We start from the raw sequence: 22,936 nt of genomic DNA, 5'->3' as shown, positions 1-22,936 counted from the left end.
TCTTTTGAAAAAAAAATTCATATTCGCGGTCTACGGAACTTAAAATTATGAATTAGGATCCGTGGGATTTAAAATTATGAATCTGGTCTGTGGAATTTAAAATTACGACCTTGGTGGTCCCTGAGGTCCAAAAGGTTGGGGACCCTTGTCATAGACTATTTTCTTGAATTGGACTCAAGTCCTGTTTACTGATCACTGTCTTGGCAGTGAACCTTCCCTCTCTCCTTCAATGGCATTCTCTACACTGACTGTATGTAGTATCTGAAAGCCAGATACAGAAGTACCTCTTATACATGTACTTGAGCCATCAACATTACACACTAAATGTGGATACATACAAATGAAAACGTTTGGAAATGGATACATTTGCTTTTCAAATACCTGAAGAACATATATCTGAAAACTAATTCCCAAATCTACAACGGTGTCTTGATTTTTTATGAAGTTGTTGAATTTGTTGTTAAGATCGGCACTAACACTCATGTCTGTGTACATTCGATGGAGTTTGCTAGTGAACTCATAACCACAGGCTTGCTGTAAAACAAAAGAACACACATGCCAAATTTGTAGCTTGACATTGAAAAAAGTGTAAGGATTACATGGACGAATAACCTATAACACCATAACCAATGTATTTGCTAGCATTTATTTACCCAAAAAGCATATGTGTTAAGACAGATGCTTTTAAAAGAAGTTATTTCCGTTTTATGGAGAATGAGGATATTAGAAAAATATGATATGGAGTTAAATGTGATTTAATAAACATTCTGCAGGCAAATCAATTTTTATCTTTTATAGAAATAAATCTAACCATAGCTCTTATTTTAAAAGTCAGAAGGCAACCTGAAAGCAACAAGTTTAAGAAGCATCGCAGTATATCATATTGACACTGAATAATTTAAAAATGAAAAGCTACTACAGATAATAATTGGCTTATGACCATAATGGAGCCTACTTATTATAGTTGTAACAGTCATAAAGTAGGCCATTATATAACTTTTTGGGTGGTGGTCAGGAAATAACCTCTGCAGTCATGAGCCCATTGTTTACTGGGGGCCATTTTCGCCGGAAAAGGCTATAAAGGTGGCCCATTGCCAAAAGCCTGACTTCCAGTCAACTGACCACAGGGAAAATTGTCAGAACTGAGTTATAAATAATTTGGGGATGGGCTGCCATAACTTCAAGGGCTACCTATATTGAGCCAGTATTTGTGGAAGCTAACTAGATACCAATTACAATGTACTAAACTAGATAGTGTCTGTTTTTATACAGAATAACTGAACAGCATCCTCTCTGTTTTCATGCCAGGAGCAGTTTCAGATCTTCTATAAGTAGTGTAAACAAATAAACTGCAACAATATCGCCAAAAAGGCTTCCAGAGTTGTTAATCTGATCCTACGTAGCTTCTGCTCTGGCAATCTCACACTACAGTACTGACTAGAGCCTACAAAACCTATGCCAGACCCACTCTCGAATACAGCTCATCTGTCTGGAACCCATACCACATCTCAGACATCAACACTCTCGAAAACGTCCAAAGATATTTCACCAGAAGAGCCCTTCACTCCTCCACTCGAAACAGAATACCCTACGAAAATAGACTATCTATCCTGGGTCTTGAAAGCTTAGAACTGCGGCGCCTAAAACACGATTTAAGTATTGCCCACAAGATCATATGCTGCAACGTCCTTCCGGTCAACGACTACTTCAGCTTCAACCGCAACAACACAAGAGCACACAACAGATTCAAACTTAATATTAACCGCTCCAAACTTGACTGTAAAAAATATGACTTTAACAATCGAGTTGTCGAAGCGTGGAACTCATTACCTGACTCAGTAGTGTCAACCCCTAATCCCAAACATTTTTCCCTTAGACTATCCACAATTGACCTCTCCAGGTTCCTAAGAGGCCAGTAAGGGGCGTATGTAAGTGCACTGATGTGCCTATCGTCCCCTGTCCAATTGTCTTTCCTTATCTCATATGTCACATATATTCTCTCCTTATCTATATATCTATATCTATATATATTATCTCCTTATCTCTTATATCATATATACTCTCTCCCTCCCATCTACTTCTCTTCTTTTTACTTTCTATCGTCATATATATTACTTAATGTCTATTCTCTTCCATATGTATTGTATATTGGACAAATAAATAAATAAATAAAAATATTACAAAGCAAAATAAAAACTATGAACAGTAATTCCCTCTGAAACTTCCATCTATTCCAAACTAGGTAGAACCAATTTACAGGAGATTCTGGTGAGATCTGTATACTATATGTAATAAAAATTGTGTGAAGAACTTCTCCCAGTTAAATGGAAAAAAATTATCCCACAACTTTAAATCAGGAATCACTTTTTTTCTAACTTGCAAAACCTTAGCACCACCTGCAGGTTCCTTTCTTAATATGCAATTCTTAGCAAGTTAATTCTCAGAGCAATTTTCTAACTGGAAGACAACTAGAATCTATTAATTGTATTAGATATAATTATATAAGTAGCCTGAAAAAAAAGCTTGCCATATTGTTAAAAACTGGCTTGCAATCAGGTTAGTAACTGTTTATAACATGAATAAATTTAAGCAACAAGAAGAGCTGGATTTATTGTATTGATAAACTATGTTTACCTTCAATTTGTTAATCATAGCTTCTTCTGAGTCCATGGACATTGACAAACCATGTATAAGCCTTTTTGCCAACATTCTGGCATAGAACTACAGTTAAAAAAAAGCAGAAGTTCAGATTTCCTTCCATAACAAAAGTATTCTCCAAGAGGAAGAATAAAAGCATAGTGATTTTCTGTATGATTATTTACCTTCTGAAAAACATCTTTGTCATCAATGTACTTGAAAACTGTAATGAAGCTTGTAAGTTTGTCTTCTACTTCATTTTCTGTCATGCCTTTTGCTGATTTTTTTAGCAAATTGTCACAATATTTGGCCAACTCAAGTTAAGGAACAAAAAGAATAGTCATTAAGGCAAAAAGAAATAATTATAATGATGACTAACTAATGGTAAGCAACTTAAATGAAGCAATCAGATGCAGCATACGGAAGAGATTATCTAAGTTAAAGGAAATTACATTTGATTTCTTTATATATTTGTTCTTCAAACTTACATGCCACTTTATTTGAAAACAGACTGTACAGATTTTGAAAAGACCATATGTCCTAGAAAAACCAAGTTTTAATTGCTTCACTAATTCCTACAGGACCATTGTTGACCTGAACTCAAAAGGAATGCTTTTCCATAGAAATGGGGAAAAACTGATGATCCCTTGTGAAGTCACTTTTTTAGAATATGAACCTGAATAGATCTTCCATTTCAGACCTTGTTGGATAAGCAGATACCTTTGGAAACAGGTAATTATGAAAATACCTGAGTCCTGAGCTTTATAATACTCCAAAGTGACAACCAAAATTTGACCTGCACCACAAAAAAATCTGGTATTGCAGTGCAATTCCTGCAATACAACTGTCACCCAGACAAACCAAGTTACGTCCATAACAATTCTGGCTACCATTCTGAAAATTTTCATTATTTCTTTGCTTGCAGAAAACCTACAGTTATCTGGTATTCAACACTTACAGATAAGTACATAAAACCAGTATTTGACACTTACCAGCTCAGGAGCTTTGCAGATAGACTTTGGTTCCCTATAGTTCACTACTGATGTTAAAGCCTAAAGGAGCGCAAGAAAAATAACTTTAATAGGGTATGCAAATGTCATAGCACTGACCACACATATGTAAACAATACCCCTGAGAATAAATTCCCAATCGCTTATTGCTATGTTAGAGCTGTGGTAACGGTGATTAGGGAAGTTGGATTATGAATAGAGAAATTAATATTCAAGTTGATACTCAATTATGGAATTTCACTTAACAACTCTGAATCAATCACTACATCTCAGCCTATTCTATTCCAAATGATGGCATCTGGGGAAATATAATGATGGCATAAACACTTTCCCTACAATGATGGCATAAACACCAATGTATTAATTGCTTATCACTTTAACACTAAACATGGTTTCTGAAACTGATTTGTAAATACTGTATTATGTGCTGCATTATTTACAAAAAATTAGTAAGATAAATAGTAAGATAGATTATGGGCTTTAATTATACCAGTGCATACAAAACGAATGATGAAGAATGCTTTTAAATTATATTGGAGTTTTTAAAGTCTTTTTAAAAATCTTTTTAACCATATTAATTGGATTCTAGATGTATTGCTATATTCTTTTGATATGTTGTGAGCTGCCCCAAGTCCTCGGAGAGGGGTGGCATACAAATCAACCAACCAACCAACCAATCAATCAACCAATCAGTGGACAAGGATACAGGATGTCCCTGGATTTAATGTTTTTTGGACAATTGCAATGGCAATAGAGGCTGCACTGGTTTGGTACAGGGATACATGTATTTTTGTATGCAAATATTGCTGCAGTACTGGCTATGAAGCCAGAATATCTGCACAATTGTTACACAGATTGCATGGTACAGTAAAGAGTATTGATCTGAAAATTAATATAAGAAGGGCAAACTGCAGCAGAGATAATGGAGTAGATCTTCATATAAATGTGGAAAAACCAAGTGGAATTTGTCAACATTAAGGGTATGTTTAATAAAAATAGGGGAACAGATGAAGAAATATATGTAGATGTATAATTTTGTCAACTAAAATTTTGAATCAAAAATAATGGTGTTAGTAAATTAAAAATGACATGCTCGCTAATTTCTACATTTGCCCTAAGGAAAACTACTATTTAATGGACAATTTATAAACAGAAAAAAAAAACCAAACCAGCAACCAATGATGCCCCTTTCCTCCCAATAATTGTTTAATTCAGAAATATGTTAACCTCCCTTAATTTAAATATGCTAATCTTCCTTTTCTGCTCAGAAGATGGACTGAGGATTGACTAGTAATGTGCTGGTGTCTGGAGATTGTTAGGGTTTGGATGGGTGTGAACAGATTTAGACCCAACCTCAACAAGATGGAATAGCTGTGGGTTTTGCCTCCTAAGGAGTCCATCTATCCATCCATCACTCGGGGGTGGGGGGAGTTTTGACTGCAACTTGGGCGTCCTCCTCGATCCACAGCTGACCTTGGAACATCTTTCAGCTGTGGCAAGGAGGATGTTCGCCCAGGTCTGCCTGGTGTGCCAGTTGCAGCCCTATCAGGACAGGGAGTCTCTACTCATGCCCTTATCACCTCAAGGTTCGACTACTGCAAGGCTATCTACATGGGGCTACCTTTGAAGAGTGTTCGGAGACTGCAGGGAGTACAGAACGCAGCCGCTCAAGCAGTCATGGGCCTCTTGAGATATGTCCATGTCAATACAGCACTCCGGGAGCTCCACTAGCTACCGATTGGTCTCCGAACACAATTCAAAGTATTGGTTATGACCTATAAAGCCCTACATGGCATGGGACCAGATTACTTATGGGACCTTCTTCTGCCTCATACCAGCGGCCGGTCAGGTCCCAGAGTCAGCCTTCTCCGGGTCCCGTCAGCCAGACAATGTCGTCTAGCGGGGCCTAGGGAAAGAGCCTTCTCTGTAGCAGCCCCGGCCCTATGGAATGAGCTCCCCCCAAAGATCCATACTGCCCCCACTCTCCCTGCCTTCCATAAAGTTTTAAAGACCTAACTTTGTTGGCAGGCCTGGAGCCATTGAAATGTTTATACCCATTGAATGAATGTTTGAAACACAATGTCTGAATCTGTTTGATTGGTTTCTTAACTATGGGGATTTTTAGTTGTAATTTCATATAGATTTCTATCATGTGTATATTACTTGTTGTAAGCTGCCCTGAGTCCCAGGAGAAGGGTGGCATAGAAATTGAATAAATAAATAAGTAAATAAATAAAAATAAAATAAATAATGGAAAGAACCACCTTGATTTATTCAACTTGGAGATGTCTTTCAAATCACATTTAGAAAAAAACATTAGAATTGGGGGGGAGGGGAAGCATTTTTTAAAAATAATAATAATATTATGTCTAAGAATTTGGTGGTAGTCTGTCCTTCTGCTTCTTGAGAAATGCAGCAATTTCTATGTACCTCTTCTTAGCACGACTAAATTAAAACAAGTTGCAGAAATCATATGTCTTTAAAGATATCTGTTTCTTTTATAGGGCCCACTTTGGTTGGCCGATGAAGCTATTTGGAATCTCCTTATCCCATAGAGCTTTACATATGGTTCGTTAGTCAGCATCCATCTGCTAACCAGAGTTATATCTACAAATAAGCAACTTCATTTTCATCCTGTGACCAGTTATTACCTAATTGTTTCCTTATGAGCTGGAAAGTGTAACATTTATTGTTCCCTACATGGGAGTGCAGCTTCCAAGATTGCTAAAATCTGTCAGCCCATTTTCAGAGGACCTTAGTGATTTTAACCAGGTAACCAAGCTGTTAATATGATTGGAATAGGTTTCATCTTTTTCTGTGGTGTAAGATTAAGTGGAGGTAAGAGTAGGCCAAAGCAAATACATTATTATTCAAGTATGCAACTTTTTTTTCTAAGCCTTGCTCTTCCTCTTGAAAGCAGGTGGTTAAAAAGTACACAATACTGTATATCCTTCAGCTTAAAAAGAAATAACACAATTGGGATGTATGCGTTTACAAAACAAACTTCTTAGGTCACATTTTCTTCTTATAAACACTAAAACAGGGGCCAGGATGGAGAGATTTTAAGAGACAGCAGAGAAGTGAGAGTTTGTCTTCCTCCCAAACTTTTAAGTGTGTGGATTTCAACTCTCAGAATTTTCAGATTCTGTATTGATATGTCTTAAAGCTTCCAGGTTTGAAAAATATTGTTGTACAGGGCCGTATAGGCTTATAACAGGGGTTCTCAAGCTGGGATTCTCAAGCTGGTTCTCAAAAATCCCCTTTGGGGATCGAACGACTATTTCACAGGGATCTCTCAGACCATAGGAAAAGACAAATTTCCCATGGTGTTAGGAACTAAAGCTTCTATTTTGGCGCCTTGGGACATATTTTTACAATCCGACCAATCAGGCACTTACAGTGGGCGTGTCCCTCTGACTTTCCTGCCAATCGGCTTAAAGCTCTGTTGAGAGGATTGGCGCTAGACTTATGGTTTGGGGGTCACCAAAACATAAGGTGTTGCGGCATTAGAAAGGTTGAGAACCACTGGTTATCAGGAAGAATAGATTGTCCAAAAAAAAAAAAAAGAGGTAGAGAGAATGGTAACTTAATTCTTCCCACTCTTTAACCCTGAGATGGCAGTGAGGAATATCGGAGAAAATATTAAATGAAACCAAACGCAGGGAGAATGGGTCAGGAAATCTGACTGGTAAAATAAAGGGAGACAAGGGCGAAAGGCTGCTGCATAAAAACAAAGTAAGAGAACACATGCAGTCAGACAAACATGACTACATAGAAATGAAGAAATTTCCCCCCAGAAAAGAGTTCTGTGAAAAGAACAAAGGAAACAGAAGCTTGTGGGAGCCAAAGCCAACAAAGTGGTTCTGTGATACCATAAATATCTAACTCCTTCTTAAAGAAACTATACCTTTCCGCCAGCTGCAGGCACTGTTCCCTCTAAGTTGCACGGCTGCACAGCCGCGTAGCCATCAGGAATTGGCCATGCAGCATTTTTTGAAGCCGCGCAGTCAAGAGAACCGCTTTTTATCAGAAAAGGTGAAATCCAAGCGAGGAGCTACAAAGACAGTCCGCGGGAGTTGGTTCACCTCCCTGGTTGGGCTTTTGAAGATGGCAAGCCTTTCTCTTTCCACCAAAGTGTTGCAATCCAGGCGGATGCACAGGACCTCTGGGTGGCAAGAACAAGGCAGGCACATCGCTGAGTTAGCCGATCCCAGCGGAGAAATAAAAAGGTGCAACTGCTGAGGTGGCTCCGGTGGCTTCTCTTCGAAGAGCATCAGCGCCAAGAATGTCATGTCCACACCCTAGAACCCCGCTGCTGCTGCCGCCACCATCTCAGCCAGGACTGGCCAACTTAGGCGGCACATCCCCCTTGTTCCTTCCACCCGGAGGCCCCGTGCAGCTCCGCCCCTGCGGGGCTCCCAAGATGCGCCAAGGGGATGCCCGGCTTCCAGGATCCCTGGCCCCAACCCCAAGTGTTGGTTCTGTGCCTTGGACTCTCTTTCCAAGCTAGACCCCAGCAAAGCCCAGGCTGGGGGAGCGGGCTCAGCAGCTTCTTCTCCAAAATGTGAAGGCGAAACCCTGAGCGCAGGAGAGGAGTTGATCGTTCTCAGCTGGCTGCAAAACCAGGAAGTTCTGTGTGAAACCGGAGGATAAGCTCAGAAAAAGTGGGGTAGGCTGCTGGCTGGTCCCCAGAGAGACAGAGGTGGAGGCAGAGAGACGAGAGAGGAAAAGTGAGGGGGGGGGGACTGAGAAAATGATGGAAAGAACGAGGGAGGGGAAGAACAAACAAATGAGAGAGGAGGAGGGGAGAGAAGGAAAAGAGGGAACAGAAAAACAAATGAAAAAGAGAGAGTAAGAGAGAAATGAGAAAAAAGGGGATAAAAAAAGAGAAATGAGAAATGATTGAGGCAGAGAATAAGAAGAAAGAGAGAAACAAGAGAGAGAAAAACCGCCATCTCTCACCTGTTTTGGGAAATGGTTCAAGAGTGTATACAAACACATACACACACATACACACAAGGGGGGAGGAGACAGGGATGGAAAAGGAGAGGGGAAGTGAGAGGGGGAAGGAATGAGAGAAAAGGGGAGGAAGAGGGAGAAATGAGAAACAAATGAGAGAGAAAAGGAGGAGAGAAGGAGAGGTACCCAGAAATGAGAGAGTGGTAGAAATATGAGGAGGGATGATTGATTATTAAATATGGATTGACTATGGAATGATGGTAAAAGATATATTTAGGTGTTGTTTAATATTAGGATGTATTAATTCGTAAAATTGGATTAGAATTTTAGAACTACATAGAATTACATAGGTAAAATTAATGGAAGATACAGTACATATGATAAATAAGGGGTTTATGATATGTACTGTATGATTTTATGACTTTGCATTATGAATTTAAAATATACTTGGAAATGTAGAAGATTGATGAAAGTTAATAATAGTAAATGCTAAGTGCCTGAAAATTAATTGAGCTTGTAAATATTGAATGAAATTATAGAAAAGTAAATATGGAAATACTGTATATTAATTGATGCATTGGTGTTCAGATAGATTTTCATAGTATTATGAGATTACTATAATACTACGATAAATATTTAAGAAATGAAGATTTTAAAGCATGGATTTATTAATAGTTGTGTTTTTCGTTTTGCTGGGTTTTTTTAGTTTTAATAGTAATAGATTTTGATTTTGTTTTATTATTAATTTCTTTTAATAAAAAAGAAGGATCCCCCCCCCCTTATTAATTAGGAAAAAGTTGTTTCTTTTAAGAAGAATGTATAAGAAGGAGCAGTAGGCATGACATCCTATCTGGATTTATAAGAGGATAATGATATTAATTGAAATATAAAATAACAGAATAACATAGTGGGAAGTGACCTTATTCTGCCCCAGCACTGAGCCCCAAATAATTACGCAACAAGTTGTCTTGGGTGACATCTTTGCTCAGGCATGAAAATGTGCCACTCAGACTCTATACTTTTCCGCCCACACCAAAAAAAATTAGAGGGAACATTGTCTGCAGGACCCCCATGCAGTTCCAAGAAAATACCAATGTGGATAAAGGAGAGAGGGACAGACATAGTCTACTGTGTAATGGCTACCTGAACTCAAAAATTGAGAGATGCAACATTGAGACATCCATCCAAAGAACCTTTTCTGTTTCAGATTCCAATAGCTGCAAAGTATGGAGAGCTTTGAAACAAGGAGGTTTTGCAAGGAAGGGGAAATTACCGTAAATGGAATTAAGCACACTATACCACACTTTTTTTCTTTTAAAAAAATCTCTCAGTTTCTTTGCTTTTCTATTTTTTAAACACCTTTCCAAATTTTGCAAAAAACTGCTTAATCTGCAAAAAATTAAGAATGGGAAGTGCATAAAATAACTGACAGAATTTTTATGTTGCAATAAACCAAGCCCGATTTAAGATTGTCATAGAATGGAGTGAGGCATCTTTTAAGACAGAGATTTTTAACCTTTTTTGAGCTGCGGCACATTTTTTACATTTACAAAATCCTGGGGCACACCCACCAACCAAAATAACACAAAATGACACTCTAAGACACTCTCCTCTCTTTTTCCATCCCTACCTCCTCCCCCTCTTGTGTGTGTGTATACACACTCTTGAACCATTTCCAAAACCAGGTGAGGGCTGGGGGTTTTCTCTCTCTTATTCTTTGGGTGCTTTTTACCATATGCTTTAAATCAAGAGTCACTTCTCACTCTCTTTTGTTTCTCTCTTTTTCCTCTCATTCTCTGCCTCAATCATTTTCTCATTTCTCTTTTTTCTCCCCCTTTTTCTCTCATTTCTCTCTCTCTCTCTTTCTTTCTCTCTCTTGCCTTGTTTCTGTCTTTTTCTCTCACTCTCTTTCTCACTCTCTCTCTTGGTCTCTATTTCTCTCTCCCTTTTTCTCCTTTGCTCTCTCTCTCTCTCTCTCTCTCTGTCTCTCTCTCTTTCTCTTGCTTTCTCTCTTTCTCATGCACCATGCCGGCAACAGGGGCATTGGGCAGTAGCCGTGGGGTGGGGGCAGGGTGATCGGCTGTGAACGGGAGCTCCAGGGTGGAGGCACCGATGACGGCGGCTAGACGTGTTACTGGACGCCATACATGCTGGTGCTGCGTTAGACATGGGTGTGGGTCTGGCACCTCAGTCCCGGCCCAGCCAGGGGGCCAGTGCCAGCCCTGCAGTACCAGCATGTACGGCGTCCAGCAACATGTGTAGCCGCCGCCATCGGTGCCTCCGCCCTGGAGCTCCCACTCGCAGCTGACCACCCTGCTGCCACCCTGAGACTACTGCCTGATGCTGCTGTTGCCGGTGTGGTGTATGCTGTTGCTGACCCCTCGCAGCTGCCGCCCTGCGGCTATTGTCCAGTGCTGCTGCTGCCGGCGCCGTCCTGCTCCCGCTGCACTCTCAACGGTCCCCAAAACTCACCTGCCGCCGCCGACAGGGAAGCTCCAGCCAGGCGGGGCGCTGCAGCTGTCGGAAAACTTGGAAGGCACGAAGAAGGAAGCTCAGCTTCCTGTCTAGCAACTTTTGCTCTTCGTGTCCTCAGCAAAAATTTGTGAGACCAGAAACTGAGCTTCCTTCTTTGCAGCACACCTGACTATGTCTCTGCCGCAGCACACTGGTTGAAAAACACTGTTTTAAGAAACCCACTCAAAAGAAAGGGATTTGGTATGAATAATAATAAAAAAGGGTGAAGTCTGTTTCATCTTAAGCTGAGGACTCAGTGGAGCCACCCAAATATTTTTCTTTGCAACAATGTGAAAAGGGTTTGACACTGCTCCTTCTGATTTTTTTTTTTAAACAACATCTTAGCCTCTGCAACTACGCTGGCATTCCCTAGTGGTTTTCCTATCCACTTTCTACCTGGGCAACCCTTCTTAGCTTCCAAATAGCATTAATTTCCATGAATTTTGTTTACTTCTAGTTTGAAACATATGTTCATCACTACATGGTCTATGTAGTATTTTCATTGGGCTCACCTTATCAAGGGCACTCATAAAACGCTGGTCACCATTCAAAATAGTATTGATAAGCTGAACAAATTTACTGTGTACTTCCAACACTGATTCTACAAATTGAGTGGGCATCTGAAGAGAAAATCAGAATAATAATAATAATAATTAAAAAACAGCCAGTTCTGTAACAACTCTTAGCAAATCTTCTCATAGCCCTGAATTGATGTGAGGAGGGCGGCATAGAAATCTAATCAATCAATCAATCAACAAACAAACAGTTTTGGTAGAAGGAAAACTAAGAACATTATCTAAACTCATGTCCTGTTAAAAGTATGAATCTGTCAAAGAATAAAATAATTCTCAGAATATGTTTGCTGTCATCATTTTATAATGCTATAACCTGGGGTTTTGAATTTTATTGCATAATGTACTCTCTCCCTCAACTCAACATACTTCCTCAATTCCCTTCCACTGAACCTCCCAAGTTAAAATTCAATTCATCTAAAGGGAAGGATGATGATTATTACTGCTAAGAAACACTGCCCAAAATTGATAAATGGGTTGCTAGTTCTTCATGGAAAAAGAAATAGGGCAATTCAAAATCTGTATCTTCTTGTGTTGGCAGATATGTGAATACTGTACTATACATTTTCATTTAAGAATCTTGATGATTGCCAGAATTCAGGCTGAGCTAAAACAATTTTGAGGCATATAATCTCTGGCACAGCAGTGACTGTATTTACCTATGCTTGTTACTTTGGTTTATAGTGTTGATATATCTTATAGTGCTGACATATCTAGATCATTGCATTTGGAAGGTTGCTTATTAATACAATATATATTTATAACAACCTTCCAAATGCAATGGTCTACAGATTTAGATCAGGTGATCAAAGATGGAATATGGAGTCCTTATGCTGTCTGAAATTGTTTGCTTTCAGATGTTTCATTATCCAATGAGATAAGGTCATCAGGATGAGTGAGTGTGGGGTTTGCTTCCTGTTTTTCTATAGTCACTTGCCCTGCCTTTTTTGGTGGAAGTATGGCTTTCACTTTGGGAGCTCCTTGATTAAGATATTGTGATATAAGCTGTTTTGATTAAGTAGGACAGAAGACCCTACTAGATGAGCTAATTCTGCTTTATTATGAAGTTACCTTAACAGAATTTTGCAAGCCTGAAGGCATACATTTAAACCATCTGAACAATTAGGGCAAATTTTTCTTCTTCTGATTGTTAATTCATTAGGTGTTCTTAACTCTCTTATCTGATTGTTTCCTAGATGTCCCAAACAACACCCACACATCCCACTACACATACAGAAGCTTGAAAACAGAAAACAATTCCCTAATCAAGGGACCACCAAAAAGAAAGCCACACTCTCACTAACACTTGCAGGGTAAGCTACTGTTAAAAAGCAAAAAAACAAATCTCACTCTCATTAGCACCAGCAATGTTATTTAGTTGGGTAATGAAATGTCTGCAAGCTTAGAGGACACAAAAGATTCCATAGTAAAACCTGAGCTATACATATAAGATGGAAAACTTAATGCATTTCAAACTTACCAGTATGAGAAGGATTTTATTAAATATCTAGGGTTAAAGATCCCCTTAGGTTGAACTTCACTGGTGTCTTAAATTACATACTATTTTCGTGACCTCAATAGAGAAATAATTTAGATGTTCTTCTTAGATGTTCCTTCAATATCTCAGTCTCATCTACAGATTTGGCATTTTTTTATTGTCTTTCATTCAAGTACTAGACCAGATCTGGGAAAGGGGTGGCCCGCAGGCCACATCCAGCCCGCCCGCAGTCTGTGACTGGTCCACCTGCTATCTGTGACCGGTGTGCAGAGGTCGGGGCCCGCTCCAATGTGAGGATGAAAGAGCTCACTGCATCTGCCGGGACTCCTCCGGTTCCTGCTTTCGTAATGAATCATGAGAAAAGCAGGAACCGAAGGAGTCCCAGAAGATGCGGTGAGCTCTTTCATAATTGCACTGGAGCAGACTCCAACCTCCTACCGAGAGCGGCCGAGCACAGAAACCACATAAACACTCCAGTGCAGTGACTGTGGTTTACCGTGTTGCCGTAAAGCAAACAATTAGGGGTCTGTAGAGTGGGTCTGGGTGTTTAGGTCAGGCCAGGGTCTGGGTCTTTACACTATTGGGCAGAACTGAGTTAATTATATTAGTCTGGCTCTCTAAAACCATCCCAATTTCTCATGCGGCCCCATGGGAAAATTAATTACCCACCCCTGTACTAGACCCATTTTTAACCTCAGCCAAGGTTGAATGCATGAGCTAAAATGCAGGTAGTCCTCGACTAATGCCCACAATTGAGCCCAAAATTTTTGTTGCAAAGTGAGACAATTGGTGAATTTTGTCCCATTTTACAATCTGTCTTGACATATTGTTGATAAGTGAATCACTGCCAGTTGTTAACCTAGTAACATGGTTGTTAAGTAAATTGACTTCCCCATGACTTTGCTTGTCAGAAGGTCTCAAAAGATGATCACATGGCCCTGGGGCTATACAACTGTCACAAATATAAGTCAGTTGCCAAGCATCTGAATCTTGATCACAGGACGATGGGGGATGCTACCGTTACTGCAAGTGTGAAAACCGGCCATAAATCACTTTTTTCAGTGTTGTAATTTTGAATGGTCACTAAATGGTTGTAAGTCAAGGACTTGCTGTACTTACTGAAAACCACTGTAAATCATTCAAGGCCAAATGAAACGTTATTCACTCTTTTTTTTTCTGTAATGAAATTAGCAATATGGTCTATCAGTTTACCAAACCTCAAAAACTTACGATAAGGCAAACAAGCAAACTGATAGTCACTAGCAACGTCTTTATATTTTGAGGTATCAAATCATTTTCTTCTACTGAAAAAAAAAACTTACATTTTCCTGAGAAAGATTGCTGGTTGCCCTAAGGCCCTCATCATAGATATGGTTTTGTAGTTCCTGAATCATATGAGGTAAGCCACTTGGCACAGCATGAAGCAGTGTGTACATGTTTGCCATATCTGCATAAAGAAAGAACTTGATTTTCAGGATAGACACTTTAAAAAAAAAACATTACTCTCAAGAAACCTGCTTTATAAAATCACCTAGTATGGGCTGTTGTTGACCAATGCCATTGGGTAAACAAACCCTGATGATGCAGTGGTTACAACAATCGCAAACTAACTTTGCCCACAGCCAGCAGTTCAATCCTGATCATTCCAAGGTAGTTAAAATGAGAATGCAGATTGCTGGGGGCAATATGCTGACTCTGCAAACTTCTCAGAGTACTATAAAGCATCATAGAGTGGCACATAAGTCTAAATGCTGTTATTATACTACTTAGCATTGAATATGACAGAAGGTTGACATTAGCTTTAAACCAGATTTAATAAAAGAAATAGAGATATCCATACACCTTCTATGAAACTCTAACTCTTGACCCTAATCCATCCTTACTTTCTGTGCTAAGTAGCCTCATACTCTAATGGCTATCTTTCTTACATCTGATTCACTTTGGTTAGAAGGAAAAGTACTTTTGAACACATTTATTACTTTTAATAAGTGTTCAAACTTTTATCCCTCAGGACACTTTTTACCATTTCTCTTCTCTTGTCTGATGATGTTATGACATTCTGCATGGAGAAACTGTAAGTGGTCTGCTACCATTCGCTGTTGGCATTCATTTATTACTTTGCCGTAGGAACTGGGATGTAGATACTTTCGACATCTTACTTCTTCATCTTTTAGCCTACATAAAACCTAAAAGTAATTTTCCATATTAAGAACACAATTAAATAGTAAGAACCTAAAAGTAAAAGAGAGTATATATTTTCAAGTTATCAGGGCCAATTCAATACCAAGCCAAATATAAAAAGTGCACTTTTCAAACTATATACTCTAATCATACATAATCACATTGTGATGTTATTACAAAGGAAAAACATTTTAGTGAAAAACCCTGAAAAAATAGGTTAGGATGAACTTTGGTACTAAGTAAGAGACTTCCAAGAATTTAAGAAAGAACAAGCAACACTGATAAGATTGTAATGTAATGAAACTTTTGAAAACAAATATTCCTAAGATTTCAATCTCAAAATATTTATCAGGACTGTCTCCTATAAATGTCTTTTTAGAGACTTATTGGCTCCTGGCCTGTTTTCTTGTTTAACAAACAAGGAAACAAAACAGGGTGATCCAAAATCCTGTATTAATATTAGTTATTCTGACAGTATCAACTATAATTCTATTCTATGTTTAATTAATGGTTCATACCCATTGCATCATTCTGAACATTTACATCTTGCTTACTGTTTTATGTAAAATATACACAATTGGAAGTGGTCAAGTTACAAAATATCAGTATTTATTTATTTGTTTGTTTGTTTGTTTGTTTGTTGGATTTCTAAGCCGCCCAATTCCTTACAGACTCTGAATATGTATCAGGATAATTACAAGCAGTATAAACCAAGCCCTGGTCACCTCCTGTGTGGATTACTGTAAGACATGGGCTGCCTTTGCAGAGTCTCCAGAAGCTTCAGCTGGTATACGGTATGATGCAGGCAATTATTTGTGCACCAACTGCTCCAAGAGTTGCACTGACTTCATTTCAAGATGTTAGTAGATACCTAAAAGTTCCATGTGGCATGGGACCAGGTTATTTGAGGGCCCACCTTTCCCCAATTAAATCAATGTGTTACATCAGATCTAGAGATGGCATAGGTCAGGTGTTGGCAACTTTAAACACTCAAAGAGCCATCTGGACCTGTTTCCCACAGAAAGGAAAACACCAGGAGCCACAAAACCTTTTGACATCTAAAATGAAGATAATACTGCTTATATTGTTTTTTTTTTAAAACTTTATGCTATGTATTTTTTAAAAATTGCAGTGTGTTGTGTTTATGAAATCAGTGATCTGCTACAGAGGAAAATACATCTTTATTTCTGAATGCAACAAAAATATTTTGAACTCTGAAAAAAAAAGAGGGTCAAAACGCTCAATAAATCACATGCTGGCAAGTGTCGCACATTGGCAGTTGTGACTCATATTTTGAACGACAGGGAGCCGGAGCAGAGGGATGAAAGAGCCACATGCAGCTCCCGAGCCATGGGCTGCAGACCCCTGACATAGGTCCTCTCCATAAAGAATGTCACTTGGTAGGACTCAGAAAGAGACCTTTTCTGTCACAATGCCTGTCCACTAGAACAACATCCCCCACTCTGAGGTGAAATTGGCTTCAATCTAGTTGGCTTTCCAGAAGAGCCTGAAGACATAGCTTTGCCATCTGGCCTGGGGGGTGAAGTGATATTGTTGGAGAGCCTGCTAAGTGGTTATATTGTGACAAAAATGAGACTGACTGACTGAATGAATGAATAAAGTAATATAAAGCAGAACCAGTGACTAAAAAGTAGACAATCAAATTAAATGTTTTGACAAAGCACAAAGCCAAATAATCTATTATCAAATGGTTACCTAAAACCATATAAATTTAAGGGTGCAAAAGGTGAGCTTTCCAAGAAAAAGGAAAGAAATGCCTATTGAAAAGACAACAAAATGGTCAAAACTATTGAGCCATGGTGGCGCAGTGGTTAGAATGCAGTACAGTGTTCCCTCGATTTTCGCGGGTTCGAACTTCGCGAAAAGCCTATACCACGGTTTTTCAAAAATATTAATTAAAAAATACTTTGCAGTCCCCCCCCCCCAATACTATGGTTGTTCCTGCCCGATGACGTCATATGTCATCGCCAAACTTTCATCCACCTTTAATAATTTTTTTTAAAATAAACTTTAATAAATAAACATGGTGAGTAATAATCTAAATGGTTGCTAGGGGAATGGGAAATTGTAATTTAGGGGTTTAAAGTGTTAAGGGAAGGCTTGTGACACTGTTCATAGCCAAAAATAGTGTATTTACTTCCGCATCTCTACTTCATGGAAATTCGATTTTCGCGGGTGGTCTCGGAACGCATCCCCCGCGAAAATCGAGAGAACACTGTATTACAGTCTGCTGACTGTCAGCAATTTAGCAGTTTGATCTTGACCGACTCGAGATACGATATTAAGTAAGAGTAAGGAAATTAATTTGGTTATAAATATGTAAGAAATTAATATTTAAAAGTATGAATTGATAACAGTTGTTTTTCTTTTGGAATTTTTTGATTGCAATAGTAGATATGTGGATTTGTTTTTAAATCTCTCTATCTTTATTAATTAGGAGAAAGTTATATAAGGGTTTTTATTTTTAAAGAAAAATGTATAAGAAGAGGGAATAGGCATGACGGCTTATTTAGATTTGTAAGATGATAATGATATTGAGTTAACAATGTAAAAAGGAAATTAATGGTGAATTCAATTAGCAGAAAATTAGTTACCTAGATGACAAAATTAGAGGCCAAGGTTTGTGATATATACCGAAAGTAAATAGTATGGAATTAGAATATTATTATTATTATTATTATTATTATTATTATTATTATTATTATTATTATATCTGACTGACTAATGAAATACTGGTTTTATTGTAACATGAATTGAAGGTATTTTGTAATATATTGAGAAAGTTTGTATGGAGGAAAAAAACCAAAAAATTTATACCTGAAAAAAAAGTATATGTTATTTGCAACTGGATGCCTTTTATTTCTCTAAGCATCTTATTCTATCTAATTTAGAGTGTTGATTTGTGATATAAAACATAACCTATAGACCACATCACATACAGAGTAATTATACAACATGACTACAGCTCAAAAATAAAAAAGATAATCTTTTGAAAATAAGAGCAAATGCTTCCTCCAATTTAGCCTTCACATGACTCTGGATATATAGATAATCCTCACTTACTGACTACTTACTCGGCAACCATTCGAATTTACAACATCACTGAAAAATATTGATTGGTCCTTGAAGTTTTGGTCATTGAAGCATCCTTGCAGAAATGTGACTGCAATTTTGGTGCTTGGCAACAGGCAAACATTTACAGGTTACGGGATCTCCATTTATGGCCTTCGCAGTCAGTTTCTAATGAGGTCAATGGGGAAACTGGCAGGAAGTCGCAAATCAGTCAACCACAAACAATGACCCATAATGATGTTTAATGACTGTAGTCAAAACTGAGGTTGTCATCATGTAACATCACACTTAATGACTATGCTGTTAAGCAATGGAGTTGCAGGTCCCTATTGTAATCACTATGTGAGGACTGACTGTATGTATATGAATGAGCTGAAAATGCATTTAGATGCATAATGAGGTCTTACGTTAGCAAAATGAAATTTTGATTTTTTTCTCTCTCCCCCTGAACCACTAACCCTCGTGACACTGATGATTGACAGCACAACTGCTTCTGAAATTCTTGGAAAGCAGCTTGTTCCAAAATACACAGAACAAAGAATACATGTGATCGTCTTACCTTTTCCATATACTGTGAGCAGTTTGATTCTTGCATTAAATTTGAAGCTTCTTGTTTATAATACTCCCCTGTTTCATTCAGAAAAGGGCACTCAAAAATTTCCTGATAAAACTAAATTGAGAAAGTTGGATCAAGCCCCCAAAAAGACAAGAAATGAAACAAATATTTGTCACTATTTTTTATGAAATCAAACTTTTTTTTACCTTCAGAGGGAATTTTTTCTTATACTGTTCAACATGAACAAAGGAGTTAATAACCCCGTGGATTACTTTCTGATTTGGATCTTCTCCACAACGATCACTGAAAGATGGAAAAATAAAATTCTCAGAATTCCTACGATTTATATATAATGTTAAATCAGTGTTCTAAACTTCAGTAACCTTGAAATGTGTAGACTCCAACTTCCTGAATTGCTGGCTGGGGAATTCTGGGAGTTTTATGTCAACACATCTCAAAGATCTTGAGATTGATAAACACTGGATCAACTCTAAAAAATAACTATACAACAATAAATCTCTGTTGTTCTCAGAGATATCAGCTTCTTTTCAATACTGAAGCATATTACACTCTGGAATATAATTTTCAAAAATATCAGTATGTTTGTATGAAAGAACCTGAGAAAATTGGAACTTATATTGAGGATGGAGGGACTCACCCAAATTCTTCACAACATATTAATAGTAGTAACAAAATAGCTAAGTAGTTCTTGTTAAAAAATGGAGAATTGTTTCAAATATTTATATCAAAAGTGATTAATCAATCCTTAGAGTCTCTGATAAACCTAAAACCAGGAGAGAACTCTTGTTTCATTTATACCGAGGATTTGGTCAAGGAAGTAAAAAAGGAAAATTGTTTATTTAATTCATCAGCGGTTCAGTAACTGTTTAGCTAAAATTTCTGGAGTTCTTTTCTTATTGAATAAATAACTGAAATAAGAGGATGTTTGGCATTGATATTGGGTTACATCCTGCGTTTTCCCCATTTGAAAGGATTTTTTGAGAAGGTAAAGAAAAAATTATATTTGGACACACAGACACATGCTTTTGAGGAAAGAGAAGATAGGTAGATAGGTAGGTAGATGGATGGGTTACACAGATACAGATAGATAGACAGAAAGAGGGGAAGAGAAGCAGATTAGCCTCTCCTTCAAAATACCTAAAATAATTATTTTTCACAAAAAGTGTACATATATATTTGAGTACCATATTTTTCGGAGTTTAAGACACACCTTTTTATCCCCCAAAATAGGGTGAAAACTTGGGTGTGTCTTATACACCACATGTAGTCCCACCCAGCCACCCCCACGCTTGCAAATTTACCTCCTTGTAGCAAACAGCACATTAAGCAATTGAGTATCAGCCTTTGACACACAGCTGACTCAGAAACAGCCAAGCCAATTGCTTAATTGGTTCTGGGACGAGGTTCTTAAGGTGAAAAGTTTGTAAGACGAAACAATGTTTCCCATAGAATGTTTCCCAATGGAAAAGCGATTAATGCGTGCAAGCCCAAAATTCACCCCTTTTGCCAGCCAAAGCACCCATTTTTGCACTGCTGGGATTCCCCTGAGGCTCCCCTCCATAGGAAACCCCACCTCGGGACCTCTGTGTTTTTGCAATGCTGCGATTTCACTGAGGCTCTCCTCGCTGGGAAATTCCACCTCTGGACTTCCATTGCCAGTGAAGTGCCCATTTTTGCGCTGCTGGGATTCCCTTGCAGCATCACAAAAACACGGACGTTCGGAGGTGGGGTTTCCCATGGAGGGGAGCTTCAGAGGAATCCCAGCAGCACAAAAACAGGTGCTTCGCTGGCAACGGAAGTCCGGAGGCGGGGCATCCCAGCGGCGGCGGTGGGTTTGTAAGGTGAAAATAGTTTGTAAGAAGTGGCAAAAAAATCTTAAATCCCGGTTTTGTATCTCGAAAAGTTTGTATGATGAGGCGTTTGTAAGATGAGGTATCACTGTACTTCCAAAAAGTCATATCAAATTTAAAGATTTGTAAAAGTATAATCTGAAATGTAACAGTATCCTTTTTAGTATTAAGATAAGGCAGCTGAGTTAAACTCTGAGTTAGTCATGTTTGGAATAGATCTATTTAAATAATTGGGAGGAAATAGTGTGACTACATTTAAGAAAACCTTTTGGTATTAATATACAGTAGTCCCTCGCTATACCGCGCTTCACCTACTGCGGCTTCACTTCATCGCGGGTTTCTGAGGAAGTCGATCGGCAGATTTAAACAGCCCGCCGAACTCGATCGGCAGGTTTTTCAAAAAAATATATATATCTAAAATTGTAAATACTGTATTTAAATACTGTATCTAAAATAAATACTGTGTGGGAAGGGTTTATAAACACTTAAAACAATGAAAACTTACCAAACAATTACAATATAAATACTTAAATAAGTACTATCAGTCGATAAATTCCCCATCGCGGATTTCACCTATCGCGGCCAGGTCTGGAACGTAACACCAGCGATAGGTGAGGGACTACTGTATTGCTATAATGTACATTTCTCCAATTCTTTGCTATTTCTATGGGTCAGACATACACAGCACAGAAATACAAAGCAGACAGTGTATGTGATCTGTGCTGTTTTTTGTTTGGCAAACAGAGGCAGAGGCCTTTTTTCCTTAGAAACATAGAAGATTGACAGCAGAAAAAGACCTCATGGTCCATCTAGTCTGCCTTTATGCTATTTCCTTTATTTTATCTTTGGATAGATATATGTTTATCCTAGGCATGTTTGAATTCCGTTACTTTGCATTTACCAACCATGTCTACTGGAAGTTTGTTCCAAGCATCTATTACACTCTTTCAGTAAAATAATATTTTCTCACGTTGCTTCTGATCTTTCCCCGAACTAACCTCAGATTGTGCCCCCTTGTTCTTGTGTTCACTTTCCTATTAAAAACACTTCCCTCCTGAACCTTATTTAACCCTTTAACATATTTAAATGTTTCAATCGTGTCCCCCAAACTATACAGTCTGGTTCATTCTACTTGCTTTCCCTTCCGCCTGACCACACTGTTCACCCATTTTGAGACTGTCAGAAATCACTACCCCTAAATCCTTCTCTTCTGAAGTTTTTGCTAACACAGAACTGCCAATACACTACTCAGATTGAACATTCCTTTTCCTCAAGTGCATTATTTTACATTTGCAAACATTAAACTGCAGTTTCCATTGTTTTGACCACTTATCTAATAAAGTTAAATCATTTGCCATATTACAGACACCTCCAGGAATATCAACCCTATTGCACACTTTAGAGTCATCGGCATATGCAAAACTTTCCCTATGTCACTCACAAACATATTAAAAAGAATAGGATCCAGAACAGACGCTTGTGGCACACCGCTTGTAACCAGTCTCTGTTCAGAATACTTGCCAGTAACAACAACCCTGATATCTACGCTTCAGCCAGCTGCAAATCCACTGAACTATCCAGGGATTAAGTCCAATCTTCACAAATGTATCTATCAGCTCTTCATATGGAACCATATCAAAGGCTTTGGTGAAGTCCAGATAGGCAATATCCACGGCACCACCTTCATCTAACACCTTTATGAAATAGTCAAAGAAATCAATGAGATTAATCTGATAAGATTTGCCTTCAGTAAAGCCATGCTGGTTTGGCTCCAATAAGTTATTGATTTTTAGGTGCTGATTTATCCTCTTTTTGAGTAGAGTCTTCATCATTTTAACTATAACTGATGTCAAGCTAATTGGCCTGTAGTTAGTTACCAGTTTCTTCTCTACTGCCCTTCCTGTGCATAGACATAACACTGGCCATTCTCCAATCATCAGGAACATCTCCCGTTAAAAGGGATTGGTTAAACAAATCAGTCAGGGGGGTAGCAATCACAGATCTGAGTTCTCTAAGAACTCTGGGGTGGATGCCATCTGGACCCA

At 38.4% G+C, this 22,936-nt stretch overlaps 1 protein-coding gene across 3 annotated transcripts in view; it reads right to left on the bottom strand.

Annotated features, from left to right (window-relative positions):
* Positions 1–22,936, bottom strand: part of CUL2 (cullin 2) — an 89,501-nt gene that overhangs the window by 52,157 nt on the left and 14,408 nt on the right. For all 3 annotated transcript variants that reach the window (XM_070728038.1, XM_070728037.1, XM_070728036.1), the window contains exons 7-15: positions 19,227–19,323; positions 19,024–19,134; positions 15,214–15,376; positions 14,513–14,637; positions 11,633–11,740; positions 3,630–3,689; positions 2,823–2,951; positions 2,635–2,721; positions 382–534 (exon numbers count right to left, since the gene is read on the bottom strand). In XM_070728038.1, coding sequence (XP_070584139.1) covers positions 382–534; positions 2,635–2,721; positions 2,823–2,951; positions 3,630–3,689; positions 11,633–11,740; positions 14,513–14,637; positions 15,214–15,376; positions 19,024–19,134; positions 19,227–19,323 — 1,033 coding nt within the window. The remainder of the gene's footprint in view (positions 1–381; positions 535–2,634; positions 2,722–2,822; positions 2,952–3,629; positions 3,690–11,632; positions 11,741–14,512; positions 14,638–15,213; positions 15,377–19,023; positions 19,135–19,226; positions 19,324–22,936) is intronic.

Source organism: Erythrolamprus reginae, chromosome Z (assembly GCF_031021105.1).
Source record: "Erythrolamprus reginae isolate rEryReg1 chromosome Z, rEryReg1.hap1, whole genome shotgun sequence".
In the NCBI taxonomy this organism is placed as follows: Eukaryota; Metazoa; Chordata; class Lepidosauria; order Squamata; family Dipsadidae; genus Erythrolamprus; species Erythrolamprus reginae.
This window is presented reverse-complemented; position numbering and strand designations above follow the sequence as displayed.